The 22,261-nt window shown below is 39.5% G+C and overlaps 1 protein-coding gene across 3 annotated transcripts in view; it reads right to left on the reverse strand.

Annotated features, from left to right (window-relative positions):
• SPG11 (SPG11 vesicle trafficking associated, spatacsin) overlaps window positions 1–22,261 on the reverse strand; it is a 244,149-nt gene that overhangs the window by 149,947 nt on the left and 71,941 nt on the right. For all 3 annotated transcript variants that reach the window (XM_053718473.1, XM_053718471.1, XM_053718472.1), the window contains exons 8-16: window positions 21,966–22,111; window positions 18,710–18,833; window positions 7,826–7,981; window positions 5,266–5,438; window positions 2,637–2,813; window positions 908–979; window positions 708–835; window positions 442–602; window positions 116–326 (exon numbers count right to left, since the gene is read on the reverse strand). In XM_053718473.1, the coding sequence (XP_053574448.1) occupies window positions 116–326; window positions 442–602; window positions 708–835; window positions 908–979; window positions 2,637–2,813; window positions 5,266–5,438; window positions 7,826–7,981; window positions 18,710–18,833; window positions 21,966–22,111 (1,348 nt within the window). The remainder of the gene's footprint in view (window positions 1–115; window positions 327–441; window positions 603–707; window positions 836–907; window positions 980–2,636; window positions 2,814–5,265; window positions 5,439–7,825; window positions 7,982–18,709; window positions 18,834–21,965; window positions 22,112–22,261) is intronic.

Consider the following 22,261-nt stretch of genomic DNA (forward strand, 5'->3'; position numbering starts at 1 on the left):
TTTGCTTGCATGCCCTATCTAAATCATGAAGGTTTCATTTTGACTTTACTGTCACTTTAATATTTCATGTTAGTAACCTGTATGTTCCACACAATCTTTCTTCTGCCCACAGTACCTTGCTAGTAGGTCCAGGATTTTCTGTTGTGTATAGTCACAGCAAAGGGTGTGTTCTTCCACTAGTGTTGGGGTTAATGGGGGCCAGTGAGTAGACTTATTGTCCTCATTCTCACTTTTTGCACCAGAATTCTCAATCCATAATCTGATCTTTGGCCACGTGTGCCACAATGTGAGGTGGCGCCAAAGAATATCAGGATGAGAGGAATGTCCTGTAAAAAATAACAGCAGCAAAGTGATAAATAAGGAGAAAATAAATGTGAAAAGACAGAGATAGTGGAGTCTGTTGAATGGCCTGTTGGTTTTGTTATTAGTAACAGTTCTTACCCTGATCATCCCTCTGTGGTAAAACGATTGATTCCTGGATTTTTGAATCCCAGCCCTTAGCCCAGTGTAAAAGCAGGGTTTGTGACTCATCCCCCAAATCTGTTAAAGCTTCCTGTAAAATCGCCTGCTCCTTGGACACACGACGAACATTCCATGCTGGTCTGCAAGACACAGTATTCTTAATATGTCACTCAGACATCAGTCTGTAGCAACACAATATTAAGAAAATGCAGCAAAAAATGGAGCAAAATTTCTATTGACATTACCGCCGATGCTTCTGCTTCTTCTCAGTGATCTTGTTATTGGCAAAGTACAATTCCTCCACTCGGCACACAGTGCCGATCTCTTCCTGCTCATGCTCTGATAAATACCCCTTTGTCTCTAGGAGATCAACCTAATGAAAGGGAGGAGCACTATTAGAGGGACAGCTGAGAGGAGATATCAGAGCAGAGTTTTATGCACTCACCAGCATGGTCCGGATCCCCCGATCACATGTGTGTAAACAGATACGATGAAGTTCGCTAAATACAGAAAAACCCTAATAAATAAAAAATAAACATTTATAATGAACTCTTTGTTATAATTAATTATGAAAGGATCAGAGATATTCTCATTAAAAGTAATTTAATAACATTGATGCACTTAGAAACTATTTGGAGCATACGTTTTTAAAGAAAAAGACAATTACTTATATGAAAAAAACTTATGGTTCAAGAAAACACCCTGGTGGGCCTTAGGAACTTTTCAGAAATAAGTTTTGTTAAAAATGGTTTCATAGATTTGATGTACAAGATGCAAATTTTGTAAACAAGCAGAATGGTGTGAAAGTTTTTTTTTAAATGATAGAAAGTTCTGAACATGTATTTTAAGAAACCTAAAATTAAAAAGAAATTGCATCAATCATAAATTTACAAAAGTGTGAAGGGAAAGTAAACACCTTGTATTACAAGACATTTCTGTTTTCTTGCTATAGAATAACATATCAGCCAAGTCTAATGTCTTTAGAACAAATATTCATCCTTTTTACTGCAATTATTTTACAATACCCAAACTCCACCCACTCTTTGCCTTACTTGGAGAAGCTAATCTGGGCTTTAGTCTGCAGACAACAAGGCTAAACGCAGTCATAAAGTTAGTATAAAATATGCCGTTTTTATCAGATAAATGCAATTAGGAAACATATGTAGCAGAGTTAGCTTTGAGAAGTCAGCAGAACTAGAAATTGCTAAATTATCAGAGCTAAATTACATGAAAAGTGGGCAAAATAAATAGTGAACAATAGTAAAGAGTTGTTTCATTACACATAACTAAACATTTCATACAAAAGACTTAAAGGGACATAAAATCCAAATTTTTTTTCTCTCATGATTCATATAGAACATACACTTTTAAACTTTCCAATGTACTTCTATTGTCAAATTTTCTTTGTTTTCATGTTATCCTTTCTTGAAAATGTGCCTTTCTAAATATCTTAGAGAGACCTCACTATACTGGTGAGATTTCTTAGATAATCAAGCCAGAACTGAAAGGTTTAGAGCATCTGGCCATTAAAGGGACAGTCAACACTAACATTGGTATTGTTTAAAAAGATAGCTAAATGCCTTTACTACCAATTTCCCAGCTTTGTACAACCAACATTGATATATTAATATACTTTATAACATTTAAACCTCTAAATTTCCGCCTGTTTCTAAGCCACAATAGACAGCCTATTATCACATGCTTTTTTATTTGCTTTTCACAACAGGAGACTGCTAGTTCATGTGGGCCATATAGATAACATTGTGCTCACGCCCGTGGAGTTATTTATGAGTAATTGGCTAAAATGCAAGTCAATAGATAATAAATAAAAAGTCATGTAATCAGGGGGCTGTCAGAAGATGCTTAGATACAAGATAATCACAGCGGTAAAAAGTGTATCAATATAACAGTGTTGGCTGTGCAAAACTGGGGAATGGGTAATAAAGGGATTATCTATCTTTTTAAACAATAAAAACATGTTAGTTGACTGTCCCTTTAATGACTGAACAATTACTTTATTCTCTCAAGTACGGAATCACAGGTATTTGAGATAAAGTTACAATATTCTACCTGGGAAGTTATAAAAGCATAACATAGTTGTCTCTAGTCACTAAGAAAAGTATAGTTTGATAGGCACAAAATGTTAGAAATGTAAACTGAGCATCTGTACACACCATGTTCTGGAGAAGTTTACATGCGTCCTGTACACGTGTCTCCAAAAGGCTCTTGTAAACCAGACGCAAACCCTGTTGTTTAATCCATGTCAAGCTGGCAGTAGGGTGGTTCTGTAAACGAAGGAACGTCTGAGCCTCAGGAATACGATTTTCCAGGATGGCATCAGATATAATGTGCTGGGAGAAAAACAAACACAAATGAAGCATTTATAGGGAAGCTAAAAGCAAATGAAACAAAATCCAGTGTTGGTAGTGCTGGGAAATAAAAAGCAGCACCTCTCTCAGTTTGATGTAGTGTGTGCAAGATAAACTAAAACATACGGTCCTCATAAAGGTGGCTTGGGATAATGTGGTTTACTAAGATGGTCTACGTGACAGTCTGTCCAGGAATTGAATTAATCCCCCACCTCCACCAGAAAGAGGGCAGGGAGTATCTGGCAAATCTACTATTATTGAGCTGTATAAAATAAGAGCACTGCACCATTTGTTTGGGGTGCATGGAAAGCTGCGTAAAACCTTACCCCACAGATTTTGAGGATCTTCCATTGTTATGAGTGTTTTATACAATTAAGTAATTGGGGTATCATATGTAGGTATGCTGGTAAAAAAATTTTTTGTTGATTTAGAGAGGCAGTTATGGTTATGATTCAGACAGAGCATACAATAAAAAAAACAATGTAATTGTATTCTTTGTCTTGCTTGGTATTCTTCATTGAAGAGCATATGTAGGTAGGTAGGTACAGCAATAGCATGCACAAGTCTAGAGCACTATATGACTGTAGTTTTGAAACAATGCTCTTAACAAGGTTATAAATTGTTGCTGCCATTTAGTGCTCAAAAGTGTATGAATCAACCACCCATTATCTAATATGCTAAAACAAATCACTGCTGAACCTTCTCATTTAGAAAATAAGATCTTGACCTATTGTTAAAAAGGGTATAACTTCGCTGTCAGGAGTTTAAAGGGACAGGAAACCCCAAAATTTTATTTCATGACACAGATAGAACATACAATTTTAAACAACTTTCCAATTTATTTCTATTATCAAATTTGCGACATTCTATTGTAATTATTTGCTGAAGAAACAGCATTGCACTAATGGCAGCTAGCTGAACTCATCTAGTTAGCCAATCACAAGAGACAAGTGTGTGTAGGCACCAATCAGCAGTTAGCTTCCACTTGTTAAAAGGACACTGAACCCAAATGTTTTCTTTCGTGATTCAGATAGAGCATGCAATTTTAAGCAACTTTCTAATTTACTCCTATTATCAACTTTTCTTTGTTCTCTTGCTATCTTTATTTGAAAGAGAAGACATCTAAGCTTTTTTTTGGTTCAGATCTGTGGACAGCATTTTTTTATTGGTGGATGAATTTATCCACCGATCAGCAAGAACAACCCAGGTTGTTCACCAAAAATGGGCTGGCATCTAAACTTAAATTATTGCATTTCAAATAAAGATACCAAGAGAATGAATTAAATTTGATAATAGGAGTAAATTAGAAAGTTGCTTAAAATTGTATGCTCTATCTGAATCACAAAAGAAAATTTTTGGGTTCAGTGTCCTTTTAAGGATATGTGCGTATTCTTTTTCAACAAGGTATACCAAGAGAACTAAACACATTTGAAAATGGAAGTGAATTTAAACGTGACTTAAAATTACTTGCTCTATTTGAATCTTGCAGGTTTCATTTTGACTTTCCTATCCCTTTAACTATTTACCTTGTTGCTTTTAATAAATATTATCAACATTCTACTTCAATCGATGCTGAATGTTTAGTGCAATAAAGTTTTGTGCTGCAGAGCCGATGAGTTAGGCCAGCATTCCCCCCCAGCGAGATCGTTTGTTCCTGAGATTGGAGTGTTCCTCCTAAGACCGGAGCAACAGTGAGCTGGTCCACTGCTAACAGCCCAGCCTGTTTATAGTAGCACTAACAAGTGCTGCTCTCTATGTGAATACATTTTTGCTGATTATGCTACATTCTATATGTGGTTCACACTGTGTGGCAACTTCTTACTGTTTCTTTTTAGGGTTTTTGGTATTGGCTTCGGATTTGAAGAAAAGGAAGAACTGTGTATACTGACTGTAGACACTCGGTGACCCCAATTTGGACACGTTGTGCACTTTTTAGCACCTCTTACCTTCTTTAGTTTATGGGAGTTTGGTTTAAAAGTAGCATTATCTATGCTGTTTCTAATTGGTCTATTGAATAACTGCATTAGATTGAGAGTATTTACTTACTGTGATTTTTTTTTTAAATATCAATGAGTACACCTAACAGTTTAGAAGCAAAGGGCCATATGGGTCTAGCCATTAAATGCCATGATCCCGGAAATGGGAACATGAAACAGATTCCTAGCAGAGGCAGTAGATAGTATTTAGTTATTTATTTAAATAAAAAATATAAAAAGATTTTAAAAACAAAGGGATTTACAAGACAGCACAGTAAAAAAACAGTGCCAAACTTCACTTTACATGCAGTAAATCTGTAGAGGCAAAGTGCGACCAAAAACTTTCTGTGTTCATCTTTCTGAAAAACATGTTTTTTGTATAAAATAGTGCTACTACACTGAAGCAGTTAATATACATTTCTTAAACAACTGCAGTATATGTAGTGGCAGTCACTCACCTCCACAGACATATTTTTCCACCTGTGGTTTCCTCTCAGAACTATTTCAAAGGGAGAGGCTGTAGGGATCTCTACAGCCTGTGGCTGCTGTACAAATTTTTTCATGAAGGGACGCAATTCCGTGATATAACCCGTCAGAATCCCAACACTATGACGCAGTGAGGAATCTGTTTCTGCAGAAAAAGGAGAGATTAGGAATCATGAATATAAGCAGTAACTGACACAGGCAAAACTTTGTCATTATTATGTGCACTGAAGATATTGTGGGAGTATGAATTGGCACAATGAGTGTAGTTAAACTTAAAGGGATACTAAACCCAATTTTTTTTTATTTTATGATTCAGAGCATCCAATTTTAAGCAACTTTCTAAATTACTCCTATTATCAAATTTTCTCCGTTCTCTTGCTATCTTTATTTTAGGTTTCAGCACCCTGGATAGCGCTTGCTTATTGGTGGCTACATTTAGCCACCAATAAACAAGTGTTACCCAGGTCTTGAACCAAAAATGGGCCAGCTCCTAAGATTTACAATTCGTAAATTAGAAAGTTGTTTAAAATCGCATGCTCTATCTGAATCATTAAAGAAAAAAAATGGGTTTAGTATCCCTTTAAGTGAAAGTCAATCCAATTAAAAGGACAACTGCTGAGTTTGTCTAATCAGGGTTGTGCTGATTAATCTGAAACCTAATTTTAATTTGCATAGAAGTTCATGTCACTAATGTCCCTAGCAGAGAGGAAAGTCACTGACTTTAAAACAAAGCTAATAATAAAATGTCACATAACATAGAAGGCTGCCTGGTTCTAAGCATATTCTTGCAGACATACAATAAACACAGTTTGTGTTATTTAATGGTTTCTGATAGTTGAGAGTCTTTTCTAATGAGATAGCTTTTTCCCTCTATGATTACCTTGTATCTAAGCCTCTGCAGACTGTCCCCTTATTTCAGTTCTTTTGACAGACTTGCATTTTAGCCAATCAGTGCCCTCTCTTATGTAACTCCACGGGTCATTAGCACAATGTTATCTATATGGCACACATGAACTAAAGCCCTCTACCTGTGAAAAACTGTCAAATGCATTGATATAAGAGGTGGCCTTCAAGGGCTTAGATATTAGCATATGACCCATCTAGGTTTAGCTTTCAACATTGAATACCAAGAGAACAAAGCAAATTTGATAATATAAGTGAATTGGAATGTTGTTTAAAATTGCATGCCCTATCTGAATCATGAAAGTTTAATTTTGACTAGACTGTCCCTTTAACTAACTTGCATGACTAGTGCCATGGTTAAATTCAAGGCTAAAAGGTTAACCTTTTCATGTGCTAGTCCCATGTCTAGGAAGGACACAGGAACCTACTGTTCCCATAGTCAGCGAAAATACTAATGTACAGTCTTCTCAGTAATGTATATCTGTTGTATGTCGCTAAATTCTTTCATCATCTCCATGCAAAACTGAGAAAGAGAGACACTTTGTGGTCTATAATTTGTAGTGAGAGAACTATGACGTGCCTTGCTGAGAAACTTCCCCATATATGACCATCACAGTTAACTTCTGTTTAGACCTGACAAGTCCAAGATGAGTCTACAGAAACAGTCTCACAATCATGGACTGATGCTACTACATTCCTGGGGAACATGAACTCCAAGACATAGGCCAAATAGAAATAGGAACAGAACAACTGTGAGTTAGGGTCTGCAAAAACAATAACTACAGCTGTAGGAATGTGGGGCAATAAACCCTCAGCAGGAGCAAATATTTATCTTACATTCATCTGTCTTTATAAATCTTCTGTACTTTCTTAAACTAATAAAATGTTAATCATTTGGAGCAGAATATCAATCAACAACTTTATTAAATTAAAGTGACAGTCTACACTAGAATTTTTATTGTTTAAAAAGATAGGTAATCCTTTTATTACCCATTCCCCAGTTTTGCATGACCAACACAGTTATATTAATATTCTTTTTACCTCTGTGATTACCTTGTATCTAAGCCTCTGCACACTGCTCCCAATCTAAGTTCTTTTTACAGACTTGCATTTAAGCCAATCTGTGCTGGCTCCTGGCTAACTCCACGGGCGTGAGCACAATGTTATCTATATGGCACATGTGAACTAACGCTCTCTAGCTGTGAAAAAACGGTCAAAATGCCCTGAGATGAGAGGCGGCCTTTAAGGGCTTAGAAATTGGCATATTAGCCTGCCTAGGTATAGCTTTAAACTAATAATACCAAGAGAACAAAGCAAATTGAATGATAAAAGTGAATTGGAAAGCTGTTTAAAATTGCGTGCCCTATCTAAATCATTAAAATGTTATTTTGACTTGACTGTCTCTTTAATAAACTAAACTGAAAATTGTAGGATAATGTGATGGCAACGGTCACTTAAAATGTCTCTGTAAACTTTAACAAACTCATGTTAAGATATAGACAGACAGATGGCTGAAAGCATAGCTAGCTAACGAATCCGTCTAAAGTGTCCTATCTTGGAAGTATATTAGAATGTAAAGCACAGTATTAGCACAAGCTAAACAATCCAGATGATGACTATGACACATACCTGATAGAAGGGAGCAAAGCTTTTGTAGCTGTTCATGCACAAAGTGCAGAGTCAGCTGCAGCAATTGTTCTGAGAAATGTTTACTTTGAGTCTCCTGGTCTGTATCTCGGATGTAGGATAAAAGCAGGTCGAGAGCAGGGAGAAGTTCTTGCACATCTTAAAAGAAAGTGTTAGTGGTGACAGTTATTAGAGAAGCTTAAAACAAAAGCAAATGTGAGAGACTACAAACACAGAGGGTTTGTATGTGAAGGTGCAGAAATAAGACAATGGGGTAAAGAACAATGGAAAAATAGAAGAATTTATTTATATATATATATATATATATATATATATATATATATATGAGATTCTAACAGTCTCTCTCTGTAAAAGCTTAGGTGAAACGCGTCAGATGACGCCATGGAGTCAGTGAGTGAGTCTGCTACTTCGAAACTGTAACGGCTAGATTTAGAGTTTTGTCGGTAAGGACCCGCGTAGCTAACGCTGGCTTTTTTCTGGCCGCACCTTTAAAATAACTCTGGTATTGAGAGTCCACAGAATGGCTGCGTTAGGCTCCAAAAAAGGAGCGTAGAGCATATTTAACGCCACTGCAACTCTCAATACCAGAGTTGCTTACGGACGCGGCCAGCCTCCAAAACGTGCTCGTGCACGATTCCCCCATAGGAAACAATGGGGCTGTTTGAGCTGAAAAAAAATCTAACACCTGCAAAAAAGCCGCGTTCAGCTCCTAACGCAGCCCCATTGTTTGCTATGGGGAAACACTTCCTACGTCTGCACCTAACACTCTAACATGTACCCCGAGTCTAAACACCCCTAACCTTACACTTATTAACCCCTATTCTGCCGCCCCCGCTATCGCTGACCCCTGCATATTATTATTAACCCCTACTCTGCCGCTCCGTAAACCGCCGCTACTTACATTATCCCTATGTACCCCTAATCTGCTGCCCCTAACACCGCCGACCCCTATATTATATTTATTAACCCCTAATCTGCCCCCCACAACGTCGCCTCCACCTGCCTACACTTATTAACCCCTAATCTGCCGACCGGACCTGAGCGCTACTATAATAAAGTTATTAACCCCTAATCCGCCTCACTAACCCTATAATAAATAGTATTAACCCCTAATCTGCCCTCCCTAACATCACCGACACCTAACTTCAATTATTAACCCCTAATCTGCCGACTGGAGCTCACCGCTATTCTAATAAATGTATTAACCCCTAAAGCTAAGTCTAACCCTAACACTTAAACCCCCCTAAGTTAAATATAATTTACATCTAACGAAATTAATTATCTCTTATTAAATAAATTATTCATATTTAAAGCTAAATACTTACCTGTAAAATAAATCCTAATATAGCTACACTATAAATTATAATTATATTATAGCTATTTTAGGATTAATATTTATTTTACAGGTAACTTTGTAATTATTTTAACCAGGTACAATAGCTATTAAATAGTTAATAACTATTTAATAGTTACCTAGTTAAAATAATAAAAAAATTACCTGTAAAATAAATCCTAACCTAAGTTACAATTAAACCTAACACTACACTATCATTAAATTAATTAAATAAAATATCTACAATTACCTACAATTAAACCTAACACTACACTATCAATACATTAATTAAATACAATATTTACAAATAACTACAATGACATAAACTAACTAAAGTACAAAAAATAAAAAAGAACTAAGTTACAAAAAATAAAAAAATATTTACAAACATAAGGAAAATCTTACAACAATTTTAAACTAATTACACCTACTCTAAGCCCCCTAATAAAATAACAAAGCCCCCCAAAATAAAAAATGCCCTACCCTATTCTAAATTACTAAAGTTCAAAGCTCTTTTACCTTACCAGCCCTGAACAGGGCCCTTTGCGGGGCATGCCCCAAAGAATTCAGCTCTTTTGCCTGTAAAAAAAAACCATACAATACCCCCCCCCCCAACATTACAACCCACCACCCACATACCCCTAATCTAACCCAAACCCCCCTTAAATAAACCTAACACTAAGCCCCTGAAGATCATCCTACCTTGTCTTCACCATACCAGGTTCACCGATCCGTCCTGGCTCCAAAATCTTCATCCAACCCAAGCGGGGGCTGGCGATCCATCATCCGGCGGCTGAAGAGGTCCAGAAGAGGCTCCAAAGTCTTCATCCTATCCGGGAAGAAGAGTAGATCCGGACCGGCAACCATCATCTTCCAAGCGGCATCTTCTATCTTCATCCGATGAGGACCGGCTCCATCCTGAAGACCTCCACCGCGGACCCATCTTCATCCGGCGATGTCCAACTGAAGAATGACGGTTCCTTTAAGGGACGTCATCCAAGATGGCGTCCCTCGAATTCCGATTGGCTGATAGGATTCTATCAGCCAATCGGAATTAAGGTAGGAATATTCTGATTGGCTGATGGAATCAGCCAATCAGAATCAAGTTCAATCCGAATATTCCTACCTTAATTCCGATTGGCTGATGGAATCCTATCAACCAATCGGAATTCGAGGGACGCCATCTTGGATGACGTCCCTTAAAGGAACCGTCATTCTTCAGTTGGACGTCGCCGGATGAAGATGGGTCCGCGGTGGAGGTCTTCAGGATGGAGCCGGTCCTCATCGGATGAAGATAGAAGATGCCGCTTGGAAGATGATGGTTGCCGGTCCGGATCTACTCTTCTTGCCGGATAGGATGAAGACTTTGGAGCCTCTTCTGGACCTCTTCAGCCGCCGGATGATGGATCGCCAGCCCCCGCTTGGGTTGGATGAAGATTTTGGAGCCAGGACGGATCAGTGAACCTGGTATGGTGAAGACAAGGTAGGATGATCTTCAGGGGCTTAGTGTTAGGTTTATTTAAGGGGGGGTTGGGTTAGATTAGGGGTATGTGGGTGGTGGGTTGTAATGTTGGGGGGGGTATTGTATGTTTTTTTTTACAGGCAAAAGAGCTGAATTCTTTGGGGCATGCCCCGCAAAGGGCCCTGTTCAGGGCTGGTAAGGTAAAAGAGCTTTGAACTTTAGTAATTTAGAATAGGGTAGGGCATTTTTTATTTTGGGGGGCTTTGTTATTTTATTAGGGGGCTTAGAGTAGGTGTAATTAGTTTAAAATTGTTGTAAGATTTTCCTTATGTTTGTAAATTTTTTATTTTTTTTTGTAACTTAGTTCTTTTTTATTTTTTGTACTTTAGTTAGTTTATGTCATTGTAGTTATTTGTAGGTATTGTATTTAATTAATGTATTGATAGTGTAGTGTTAGGTTTAATTGTAGGTAATTGTAGGTATTTTATTTAATTTATTTATTGATAGTGTAGTGTTAGGTTTAATTGTAACTTAGGTTAGGATTTATTTTACAGGTAATTTTGTAATTATTTTAACTATTTTAGCTATTAAATAGTTCTTAACTATTTAATAGCTATTGTACCTGGTTAAAATAAATACAAAGTTACCTGTAAAATAAATATTAATCCTAAAATAGCTATAATATAATTATAATTTATATTGTAGCTATATTAGGATTTATTTTACAGGTAAGTATTTAGCTTTAAATAGGAATAATTTATTTAATAAGAGTTAATTTATTTCGTTAGATTTAAATTATATTTAAGTTAGGGGGGGTGTTAGTGTTAGGGTTAGACTTAGCTTTAGGGGTTAATACATTTATTAGAATAGCGGTGAGCTCCAGTCGGCAGATTAGGGGTTAATGTTTGAAGTTAGGTGTCGGCGATGTTAGGGAGGGCAGATTAGGGGTTAATACTATTTATTATAGGGTTAGTGAGGCGGATTAGGGGTTAATAACTTTATTATGATAGCGGTGTGGTCCGCTCGGCAGATTAGGGGTTAATAAGTGTAGGCAGGTGGAGGCGACGTTGTGGGGGGCAGATTAGGGGTTAATAAATATAATATAGGGGTCGGCGGTGTTAGGGGCAGCAGATTAGGGGTACATAGCTATAATGTAGGTGGCGGCTCTTTGCGGTCGGCAGATTAGGGGTTAATTATTGTAGGTAGCTGGCTGCGACGTTGTGGGGGGCAGGTTAGGGGTTAATAAATATAATATAGGGGTCGGCGTTGTTAGGGGCAGCAGATTAGGGGTACATAAGGATAACGTAGATGGCGGTCGGCAGATTAGGGGTTAAAAAAATTAAATCGAGTGGCGGCGATGTGGGGGGGCCTCGGTTTAGGGGTACATAGGTAGTTTATGGGTGTTAGTGTACTTTAGAGTACAGTAGTTAAGAGCTTTATGAACCGGCGTTAGCCCAGAAAGCTCTTAACTACTGACTTTTTTCTGCGGCTGGAGTTTTGTCGTTAGATTTCTAACGCTCACTTCAGCCACGACTCTAAATACCGGAGTTAGAAAAAACAGAATTTATGTTTACCTGATAAATTTCTTTCTCCAACGGTGTGTCCGGTCCACGGCGTCATCCTTACTTGTGGGATATTCTCTTCCCCAACAGGAAATGGCAAAGAGCCCAGCAAAGCTGGTCACATGATCCCTCCTAGGCTCCGCCTACCCCAGTCATTCGACCGACGTTAAGGAGGAATATTTGCATAGGAGAAACCATATGGTACCGTGGTGACTGTAGTTAAAGAAAATAAAATATCAGACCTGATTAAAAAAACCAGGGCGGGCCGTGGACCGGACACACCGTTGGAGAAAGAAATTTATCAGGTAAACATAAATTCTGTTTTCTCCAACATAGGTGTGTCCGGTCCACGGCGTCATCCTTACTTGTGGGAACCAATACCAAAGCTTTAGGACACGGATGAAGGGAGGGAGCAAATCAGGTCACCTAAATGGAAGGCACCACGGCTTGCAAAACCTTTCTCCCAAAAATAGCCTCAGAAGAAGCAAAAGTATCAAACTTGTAAAATTTGGTAAAAGTGTGCAGTGAAGACCAAGTCGCTGCCCTACATATCTGATCAACAGAAGCCTCGTTCTTGAAGGCCCATGTGGAAGCCACAGCCCTAGTGGAATGAGCTGTGATTCTTTCGGGAGGCTGCCGTCCGGCAGTCTCGTAAGCCAATCTGATGATGCTTTTAATCCAAAAAGAGAGAGAGGTAGAAGTTGCTTTTTGACCTCTCCTTTTACCTGAATAAACAACAAACAAGGAAGATGTTTGTCTAAAATCCTTTGTAGCATCTAAATAGAATTTTAGAGCGCGAACAACATCCAAATTGTGCAACAAACGTTCCTTCTTTGAAACTGGTTTTGGACACAGAGAAGGTACGATAATCTCCTGGTTAATGTTTTTGTTAGAAACAACTTTTGGAAGAAAACCAGGTTTAGTACGTAAAACCACCTTATCTGCATGGAACACCAGATAAGGAGGAGAACACTGCAGAGCAGATAATTCTGAGACTCTTCTAGCAGAAGAAATCGCAACTAAAAACAAAACTTTCCAAGATAATAACTTAATATCAACGGAATGTAAGGGTTCAAACGGAACCCCCTGAAGAACTGAAAGAACTAAATTGAGACTCCAAGGAGGAGTCAAAGGTTTGTAAACAGGCTTGATTCTAACCAGAGCCTGAACAAAGGCTTGAACATCTGGCACAGCTGCCAGCTTTTTGTGAAGTAATACCGACAAGGCAGAAATCTGTCCCTTCAGGGAACTTGCCGATAATCCTTTTTCCAATCCTTCTTGAAGGAAGGATAGAATCCTAGGAATCTTAACCTTGTCCCAAGGGAATCCTTTAGATTCACACCAACAGATATATTTTTTCCAAATTTTGTGGTAAATCTTTCTAGTCACAGGCTTTCTGGCCTGAACAAGAGTATCGATCACAGAATCTGAGAACCCTCGCTTCGATAAAATCAAGCGTTCAATCTCCACGCAGTCAGCTGGAGTGAAACCAGATTCGGATGTTCGAATGGACCCTGAACAAGAAGGTCTCGTCTCAAAGGTAGCTTCCAAGGTGGAGCCGATGACATATTCACCAGATCTGCATACCAAGTCCTGCGTGGCCACGCAGGAGCTATCAAAATCACCGACGCCCTCTCCTGCTTGATCCTGGCTATCAGCCTGGGGATGAGAGGAAATGGCGGGAACACATAAGCTAGTTTGAAGGTCCAAGGTGCTACTAGTGCATCCACTAGAGCCGCCTTGGGATCCCTGGATCTGGCCCCGTAGCAAGGAACTTTGAAGTTCTGACGAGAGGCCATCAGATCCATGTCTGGAATGCCCCACAGGTGAGTGACTTGGGCAAAGATTTCCGGATGGAGTTCCCACTCCCCCGGATGCAATGTCTGACGACTCAGAAAATCCGCTTCCCAATTTTCCACTCCTGGGATGTGGATAGCAGACAGGTGGCAGGAGTGAGACTCCGCCCAAAGAATAATTTTGGTTACTTCTTCCATCGCTAGGGAACTCCTTGTTCCCCCCTGATGGTTGATGTACGCAACAGTCGTCATGTTGTCTGATTGAAACCGAATGAACCTGGTCCTCGCAAGCTGGGGCCAGGCCTGGAGCGCATTGAATATCGCTCTCAGTTCCAGAATATTTATCGGTAGAAGAGATTCTTCCCGAGACCAAAGACCCTGAGCTTTCAGGGATCCCCAGACCGCGCCCCAGCCTATCAGACTGGCGTCGGTCGTGACAATGACCCACTCTGGTCTGTGGAACATCATCCCTTGAGACAGATTGTCCAGGGACAGCCACCAACGGAGTGAGTCTCTGGTCCTCTGATTTACTTGTATCTTCGGAGACAAGTCTGTATAGTCCCCATTCCACTGACTGAGCATGCACAGTTGTAATGGTCTTAGATGAATGCGCGCAAAAGGAACTATGTCCATCGCCGCCACCATCAACCCGATCACTTCCATGCACTGAGCTATGGAAGGAAGAGGAACGGAATGAAGTATCCGACAAGAGTCCAGAAGCTTTGTTTTTCTGGCCTCTGTTAGAAAGATCCTCATTTCTAAGGAGTCTATAATTGTTCCCAAGAAGGGAACCCTTGTTGACGGGGATAGAGAACTCTTTTCCACGTTCACTTTCCAGCCGTGAGATCTGAGAAAGGCCAGGACAATGTCCGTGTGAGCCTTTGCTTGAGGAAGGGACGACGCTTGAATCAGAATGTCGTCCAGGTAAGGTACTACTGCAATGCCCCTTGGTCTTAGCACCGCTAGAAGGGACCCTAGTACCTTTGTGAAAATCCTTGGAGCAGTGGCTAATCCGAAAGGAAGCGCCACGAACTGGTAATGTTTGTCCAGGAATGCAAACCTTAGGAACCGATGATGTTCCTTGTGGATAGGAATATGTAGATACGCATCCTTTAAATCCACCGTGGTCATGAATTGACCTACCTGGATGGAAGGAAGGATAGTTCGAATGGTTTCCATCTTGAACGATGGGACCTTGAGAAATTTGTTTAAGATCTTGAGATCTAGGATTGGTCTGAACGTTCCCTCTTTTTTGGGAACTATGAACAGATTGGAGTAGAACCCCATCCCTTGTTCTCTTAATGGAACAGGATGAATCACTCCCATTTTTAACAGGTCTTCTACACAATGTAAGAACGCCTGTCTTTTTATGTGGTCTGAAGACAACTGCGACCTGTGGAACCTCCCCCTTGGGGGAAGTCCCTTGAATTCCAGAAGATAACCCTGGGAGACTATTTCTAGCGCCCAAGGATCCAGAACATCTCTTGCCCAAGCCTGAGCGAAGAGAGAGAGTCTGCCCCCCACCAGATCCGGTCCCGGATCGGGGGCCAATATTTCATGCTGTCTTGGTAGCAGTGGCAGGTTTCTTGGCCTGCTTTCCCTTGTTCCAGCCTTGCATTGGTCTCCAAGCTGGCTTGGCCTGAGAAGAATTACCCTCTTGCTTAGAGGACGTAGCACCTTGGGCTGGTCCGTTTTTACGAAAGGGACGAAAATTAGGTCTATTTTTTGCCTTGAAAGGCCGATCCTGAGGAAGGGCGTGGCCCTTACCCCCAGTGATATCAGAGATAATCTCTTTCAAGTCAGGACCAAACAACGTTTTCCCCTTGAAAGGAATGTTTAGTAGCTTGTTCTTGGAAGACGCATCAGCCGACCAAGATTTCAACCAAAGCGCTCTGCGCGCCACAATAGCAAACCCAGAGTTCTTAGCCGCTAACTTAGCCAATTGCAAAGAGGCGTCTAGAGTGAAAGAATTAGCCAATTTGAGAGCATTGATTCTGTCCATAATCTCCTCATAAGGAGGAGAGTCACTATCGAGCACCTTAAGCAGTTCATCAAACCAGAAATATGCGGCAGTAGTGACAGGGACAATGCATGAAATGGGTTGTAGAAGGTAACCCTGCTGAACAAACATCTTTTTAAGCAAACCTTCTAATTTTTTATCCATAGGATCTTTGAAAGCACAACTATCCTCTATGGGAATAGTGGTGCGTTTGTTTAAAGTAGAAACCGCTCCCTCGACCTTGGGGACTGACTGCCATAAGTCCTTTCTAGGGTCGACCATAGGAAACAATTTTTTAAATATGGGGGGAGGGACGAAAGGAATACCGGGCCTTTCCCATTCTTTATTAACAATGTCCGCCACCCGCTTGGGTATAGGAAAAGCTTCTGGGAGCCCCGGCACCTCTAAGAACTTGTCCATTTTACATAGTTTCTCTGGGATGACTAAATTTTCACAATCATCCAGAGTGGATAATACCTCCTTAAGCAAAATGCGGAGATGTTCCAATTTAAATTTAAATGTAATCACATCAGATTCAGCCTGCTGAGAAATGTTCCCTAAATCAGTAATTTCTCCCTCAGACAAAACCTCCCTGGCCCCCTCAGATTGGGTTAGGGGCCCTTCAGAGATATTAATATCAGCGTCGTCATGCTCTTCAGTAACTAAAACAGAGCAGCCACGCTTACGCTGACAAGGGTTCATTTTGGCTAAAATGTTTTTGACAGAATTATCCATTACAGCCGTTAATTGTTGCATAGTAAGGAGTATTGGCGCGCTAGATGTACTAGGGGCCTCCTGAGTGGGCAAGACTCGTGTAGACGAAGGAGGGAATGATGCAGTACCATGCTTACTCCCCTCACTTGAGGAATCATCTTGGGCATCATTGTCATTATCACATAAATCACATTTATTTAAATGAATAGGAATTCTGGCTTCCCCCACATTCAGAACACAGTCTATCTGGTAGCTCAGACATGTTAAACAGGCATAAACTTGATCAGAAAGTACAAAAAACGTTTTAAAATAAAACCGTTACTGTCACTTTAAATTTTAAACTGAACACACTTTATTACTGCAATTGCGAAAAAACATGAAGGAATTGTTCAAAATTCACCAAATTTTCACCACAGCGTCTTAAAGCTTTGAAAATATTGCACACCAATTTTGGAAGCTTTAACCCTTAAAATAACGGAACCGGAGCCGTTTTAAGCTTTAACCCCTTTACAGTCCCTGGTATCTGCTTTGCTGAGACCCAACCAAACCCAAAGGGGAATACGATACCAAATGACGCCTTCAGAAGTCCTTTATAAGTATCAGAGCTCCTCTCACATGCGACTGCATGCCATGCCTCTCAAAAACAAGTGCGCAACACCGGCGCGAAAATGAGACTCTGCCTATGCTTTGGGAAAGCCCCTAAAGAATAAGGTGTCTAAAACAGTGCCTGCCGATATTATTATATCAAAATACCCAGATAAAATGATTCCTCAAGGCTAAATATGTGTTAATAATCAATCGATTTAGCCCAGAAAAAGTCTACAGTTTAAATAAGCCCTTGTGAAGCCCTTATTTACAATCGTAATAAACATGGCTTACCGGATCCCATAGGGAAAATGACAGCTTCCAGCATTACATCGTCTTGTTAGAATGTGTCATACCTCAAGCAGTAAGAGACTGCACTCTGTTCCCCCAACTGAAGTTAATTGCTCTCAACAGTCCTGTGTGGAACAGCCAAAAAAACTCTAAGCCATCTCCGTGGAGATGTTGCCTGTACAACGGCAAAGAGAATGACTGGGGTAGGCGGAGCCTAGGAGGGATCATGTGACCAGCTTTGCTGGGCTCTTTGCCATTTCCTGTTGGGGAAGAGAATATCCCACAAGTAAGGATGACGCCGTGGACCGGACACACCTATGTTGGAGAAATCCCATTGAAAAGATAGGATACGCAATTGACGTAAGGGGATCTGCGCTATGGAAAAGTCGCGGCTGAAAAGTGAGCGTTAGACCCTTTTTTGAGTGACTCCAAATACCGGAGGTAGCCTAAAACCAGCGTTAGGAGCCTCTAACGCTGGTTTTCACGGCTACCGCCAAACTCCAAATCTAGGCCTTAGTTATTTACTACTTGTTTTTTTTGTTTTTGATTTTTTTTTACAAATGCAACAAATAAAGTTGTATGTCTTAACTCATCTCACTGTGGAACAACACTGAAAAAAGGATTGTTATTTACACAGTAACATTGGACTGGTATAAGCATATATACAAAGAGCTTCTCATGATATTTTAATATTTTTTATTATTCTGCTTGTTTGTGGAATGTGCTTTTTCAGCCGTTGTGGGTCAGGCTGTTGCGTATGGAGAAGCTAGTAGTGAACATTATGATATGTGTCCCTCATGGATTCATAGTAAGCAAGGCCTAAGAATATTTCTTAAGAAGTAAAGGGGCACCGAAGCCGGAAGCAGAAGAGAGGTAAATAGAAATGAGAAACAGTTGAGTAGGGTTTAAAGACAAAAATGGGAAATGTACAGGTTTGGTATTCAAAAGAGATGAGGATGACAAACCAGTGGATAAGGAAATGATTAAAATGTGAAGGCGCACAGATGAGAGTTGTAAGGGATACAAGGATGAGACAGAAACAATAGAAAGAATGAAGACAAAGACTGTTAGGGGAATGTGTGTAGGGCCCAAGAAACTCAGATGAAACAAGTGAGGATGCTTACGATGCAGATAGCTCTCTGATTGGATGCTACCACTTGAGTCCCTGGAGATTAAAGGGGTTAGAATACTTTCTTTGCTTTTTAAGAAAAAATTAACTGTATCCAACTGTCTGTTTTCTAAGCCAGCCTACAAGAAAAGAGAATACAAAACAATGATGAAGGGGAATGAATGTGAGAAGAGTACAGTAAAATAAGAGAAAAAGTAGGAAAGGATAGAAATGTTAAGAGAAGTTGTAACACAACAGAATGAAAAGGAAGAAGACTGAAAATACTATAGAAAAAAAAAGGGGTCCGATTTTTATGAGCTTGTAAATTTAACAACGGGTAGTAATGGCAAAACTATTTATTTTATTAAACTTTTTGTTTCATTTAACAAGAATATTTTAAAACATATTGGGCTTAATTACAAGTGAAGCGCAAAAATATTAGCGCTAAGACCTCTAAGCTTAAATCAACAGCACTCTTATTCTTGCGTTTATATTACAAGGTGAAAGTTAAAAATGTTTCTCTCAAACAAAAGCCTCAGATGTGCTAACATCTAGAGGTTGGATAGCGCTACAACTGCCTGTTCTGACTTTCACTCGAGCACCAAACTGAAGGTGCGCTAAGCCATGTGCGCTAAAGCCAAAAGGTGCGTTAGGAAATAAATAGCGTTGTTCTCCACTCAGAAGAAAACGTTATTTTTATCATCTATTTTTAATTTAAAGTGATATGGTACATGACATAGGCATGTGTGAAAAAATGCTGTAAAGTAAGAATGCTTTCAAAAATAGAAAGGTAATAGTCTTATCAATTAACAAAATGTAAAGTGAGTGAACAGAAGAAAAATGTAAATCAAATCATTATTTGGTGTGACCACCCTTTGACTTCAAAACATCATCAATTCTTCTAGGAACACTTGTGCAAAATCAGGGATTTTGTAGGCATATAGTTAAGTGCATGATTAAACAATTATACCAAACAGGTGCTAATGATCATACATTTAATATGTACGTTGAAACACAATCATTAACTGAAACAGTTGTGTAGAAGAAATAAAACTGGGTAAGAAACAGCCAAACTCTGCTAACAAGATGAGGTTGCTGAAGACGGTTTAATGGCAAAAGTTATACACTATGGTAATACTGAGTCCAGCAACAAGACGCAGAGTAGTTTTACTGCATCAGCAAGGTCTCTCTCCCAGGCAGAAATGTCAAGGCAGACAAGGGTTTCCAGCTCTTCTGAAGAAGCACAAAGAAAAAGCTAGTGTTGAGGACCTACAGGCAATGGTCTGCCAAAGAAACTTAGTGCAGCAGTTGAAAGACACAGAAGATGCCCAGCAGTGCCATCAGCTCAAAATTGTCAGGAAACCAGTAGGACCCTGGTACACTTATCTACAGTCCGGAAAAGTCTGGACAGAAGTGGTCTTAATAGAAAACTTACAGCCAAAAAGCCATACCTCTGATCTGGAAACAAGTCCAAGCAACTCAGCTGTGCATGAAAACACAGGAACTGCGGTTCAAAAAGATGGCAGCAGAACCTCTGGACTGATGAGTCAAAATTTGAAATATTTGGCTGTAGCAGAAGGCAGTTTCATTTTGTTTGCCGAAGGGTTGGAGAGCGGATAAGTGTCTGCAGGCAATAGTGAAGCATGGTGGAGGTTCCTTGCAAGTTTAGAGCTAAATTTCTGCAAATGGAGTGAGGGATTTAGTCAGAAATAATTGTCTCCTCAATGCTTTGTACAGGCAGATACTTATCCATCATGCAATAACATCAGGAAGACACCTGATTGGCCCCAAAATTATTCTGCAGCATGATGACGATCCTAAACATACAGCCAAAGACATAATAATATCCTAAATCATTTGAAAGGAATGCAGCATAACTGTAAAAAGCTGACTAGAAAATATAACCTGACCATCTTATTGTAGAAGAGGAAAATATTTACCTAAAAATTTCTTCGGCTCACTATAGTAAGTGTTCTGTGAACAGCTATCCTTCAGTTACAGTCAGCTGCATGTTGAAAAAAGCAAAACAACAACAGCCAATCAGGTAATTCAGTGCTGTAATTTTACTGTGATCTCATGAGATTTCAATGAAATTGTGTGAGATTTCATAGTAAACTTACTTAAACGAAGGAAAAAACATGACTAAGGCTGCATATGCCAGATGCACGCTCCCTTGCAAGTCCTAGGACTAGCATCCTGATTGACTGCTTAATGTTTACAATGGGGTGTGGCTACTAAAGAAATTTTGAGGCAAAATATCTTCCTATTTTACATAGAGATGATCACGTGATATTTTCTACTCAGCTTTTTACATATATACTGTATCTCTTTCAAGTGCTTCAACATTTTGGTATAATTTCCCTTTAAGCACTATCTTCAGCGTAAAAAGGAACTGGAAGTGATGGTATGCCCCCACAGAGTCTTGATCTCAACATGATTTAGTGTGTCTGGGATTACACGAAGAAACAGAAGCAACTGAGGCTGCCTAAATCCACAGACAAACTGTGGTTAGTTCTCCAAGATGTTTGGAACAACCTACCTGCTGCAACCTACTGTGTGCAAGTGTACCTAAAAGAATTGATGCTGTTTTGGTGGTCACACCATATATTGATTTGATTTAGATTTTTTACTGTTCACTCACATTGCATTTTGTTAAAAATAAACTAATAACAACATTTCTATTTTTTACATCTGCCTAAAACTTTGGCACAGTACTGTATATTTGTGCATATTTATATGTGTATTGATATATGTGTGTGTTTAGCACTACACATTCTCTGGTAATTCTGTTTTACCATTCACTAGTAATACCAGATTGTGTGCTATTCTGAGCATGGGCCTACAATATTGGTAGTGCACCCAGTGCTATCAATTTAAGAAAAAAACTGTGGTGCGTACACTTGTCCCTGACACTAACAGAGCTGATGAGAGTTGTACTTAGTAAGTGAGCAACTGGTACATGAGTATCGACTCAAGCAAATATGCCTTTTTTGTTGATTAAAAATCAATTAAACCAGCTTTTTATCTTTTACATGCAATAATTATTTTACTGCTACTGATACACACGTATGACTTTTTGAGTTTACTGTCCTTTTAAGCCCATATAGGTTTATAGTGTTATATCCAGCTATTGCACAGTGTACAGCTACAATACAATCTAGCCCTCATATTCTGGCAGCAGCTAAATGCCAATAGGCAAACATATGAACCAGACATGCATATATCAGATAGTGTGGTGAGATAGAAATTGCCTAATTACAATGACACATTACCTCCAATGCATGAATAGGTACAGAACAACGGCCCCAGTTATTTAGATGACATAGGGTGTCCGCAGTACTTGCGCTGCCATGAATCATCAGTCTAGTCAGGAACTCATTCTGGGATGCAGAAAACAGTACCAGGGAAAGGCCTTGATCTGATGGATGGAAATAAGCTTTCAGTTATCAATAATATACAATTAAGTAAAACCTGGTTTGTAGCGCACAAGCGACAATAAACTCTACCCACTGTCTACATTTGATATACAGCTACAATACCATATCAGTGAGACATAAAGAGCTGATGG

This window comes from Bombina bombina, chromosome 6 (genome assembly GCF_027579735.1).
Source record: "Bombina bombina isolate aBomBom1 chromosome 6, aBomBom1.pri, whole genome shotgun sequence".
NCBI classification, from domain to species: domain Eukaryota; kingdom Metazoa; phylum Chordata; class Amphibia; order Anura; family Bombinatoridae; genus Bombina; species Bombina bombina.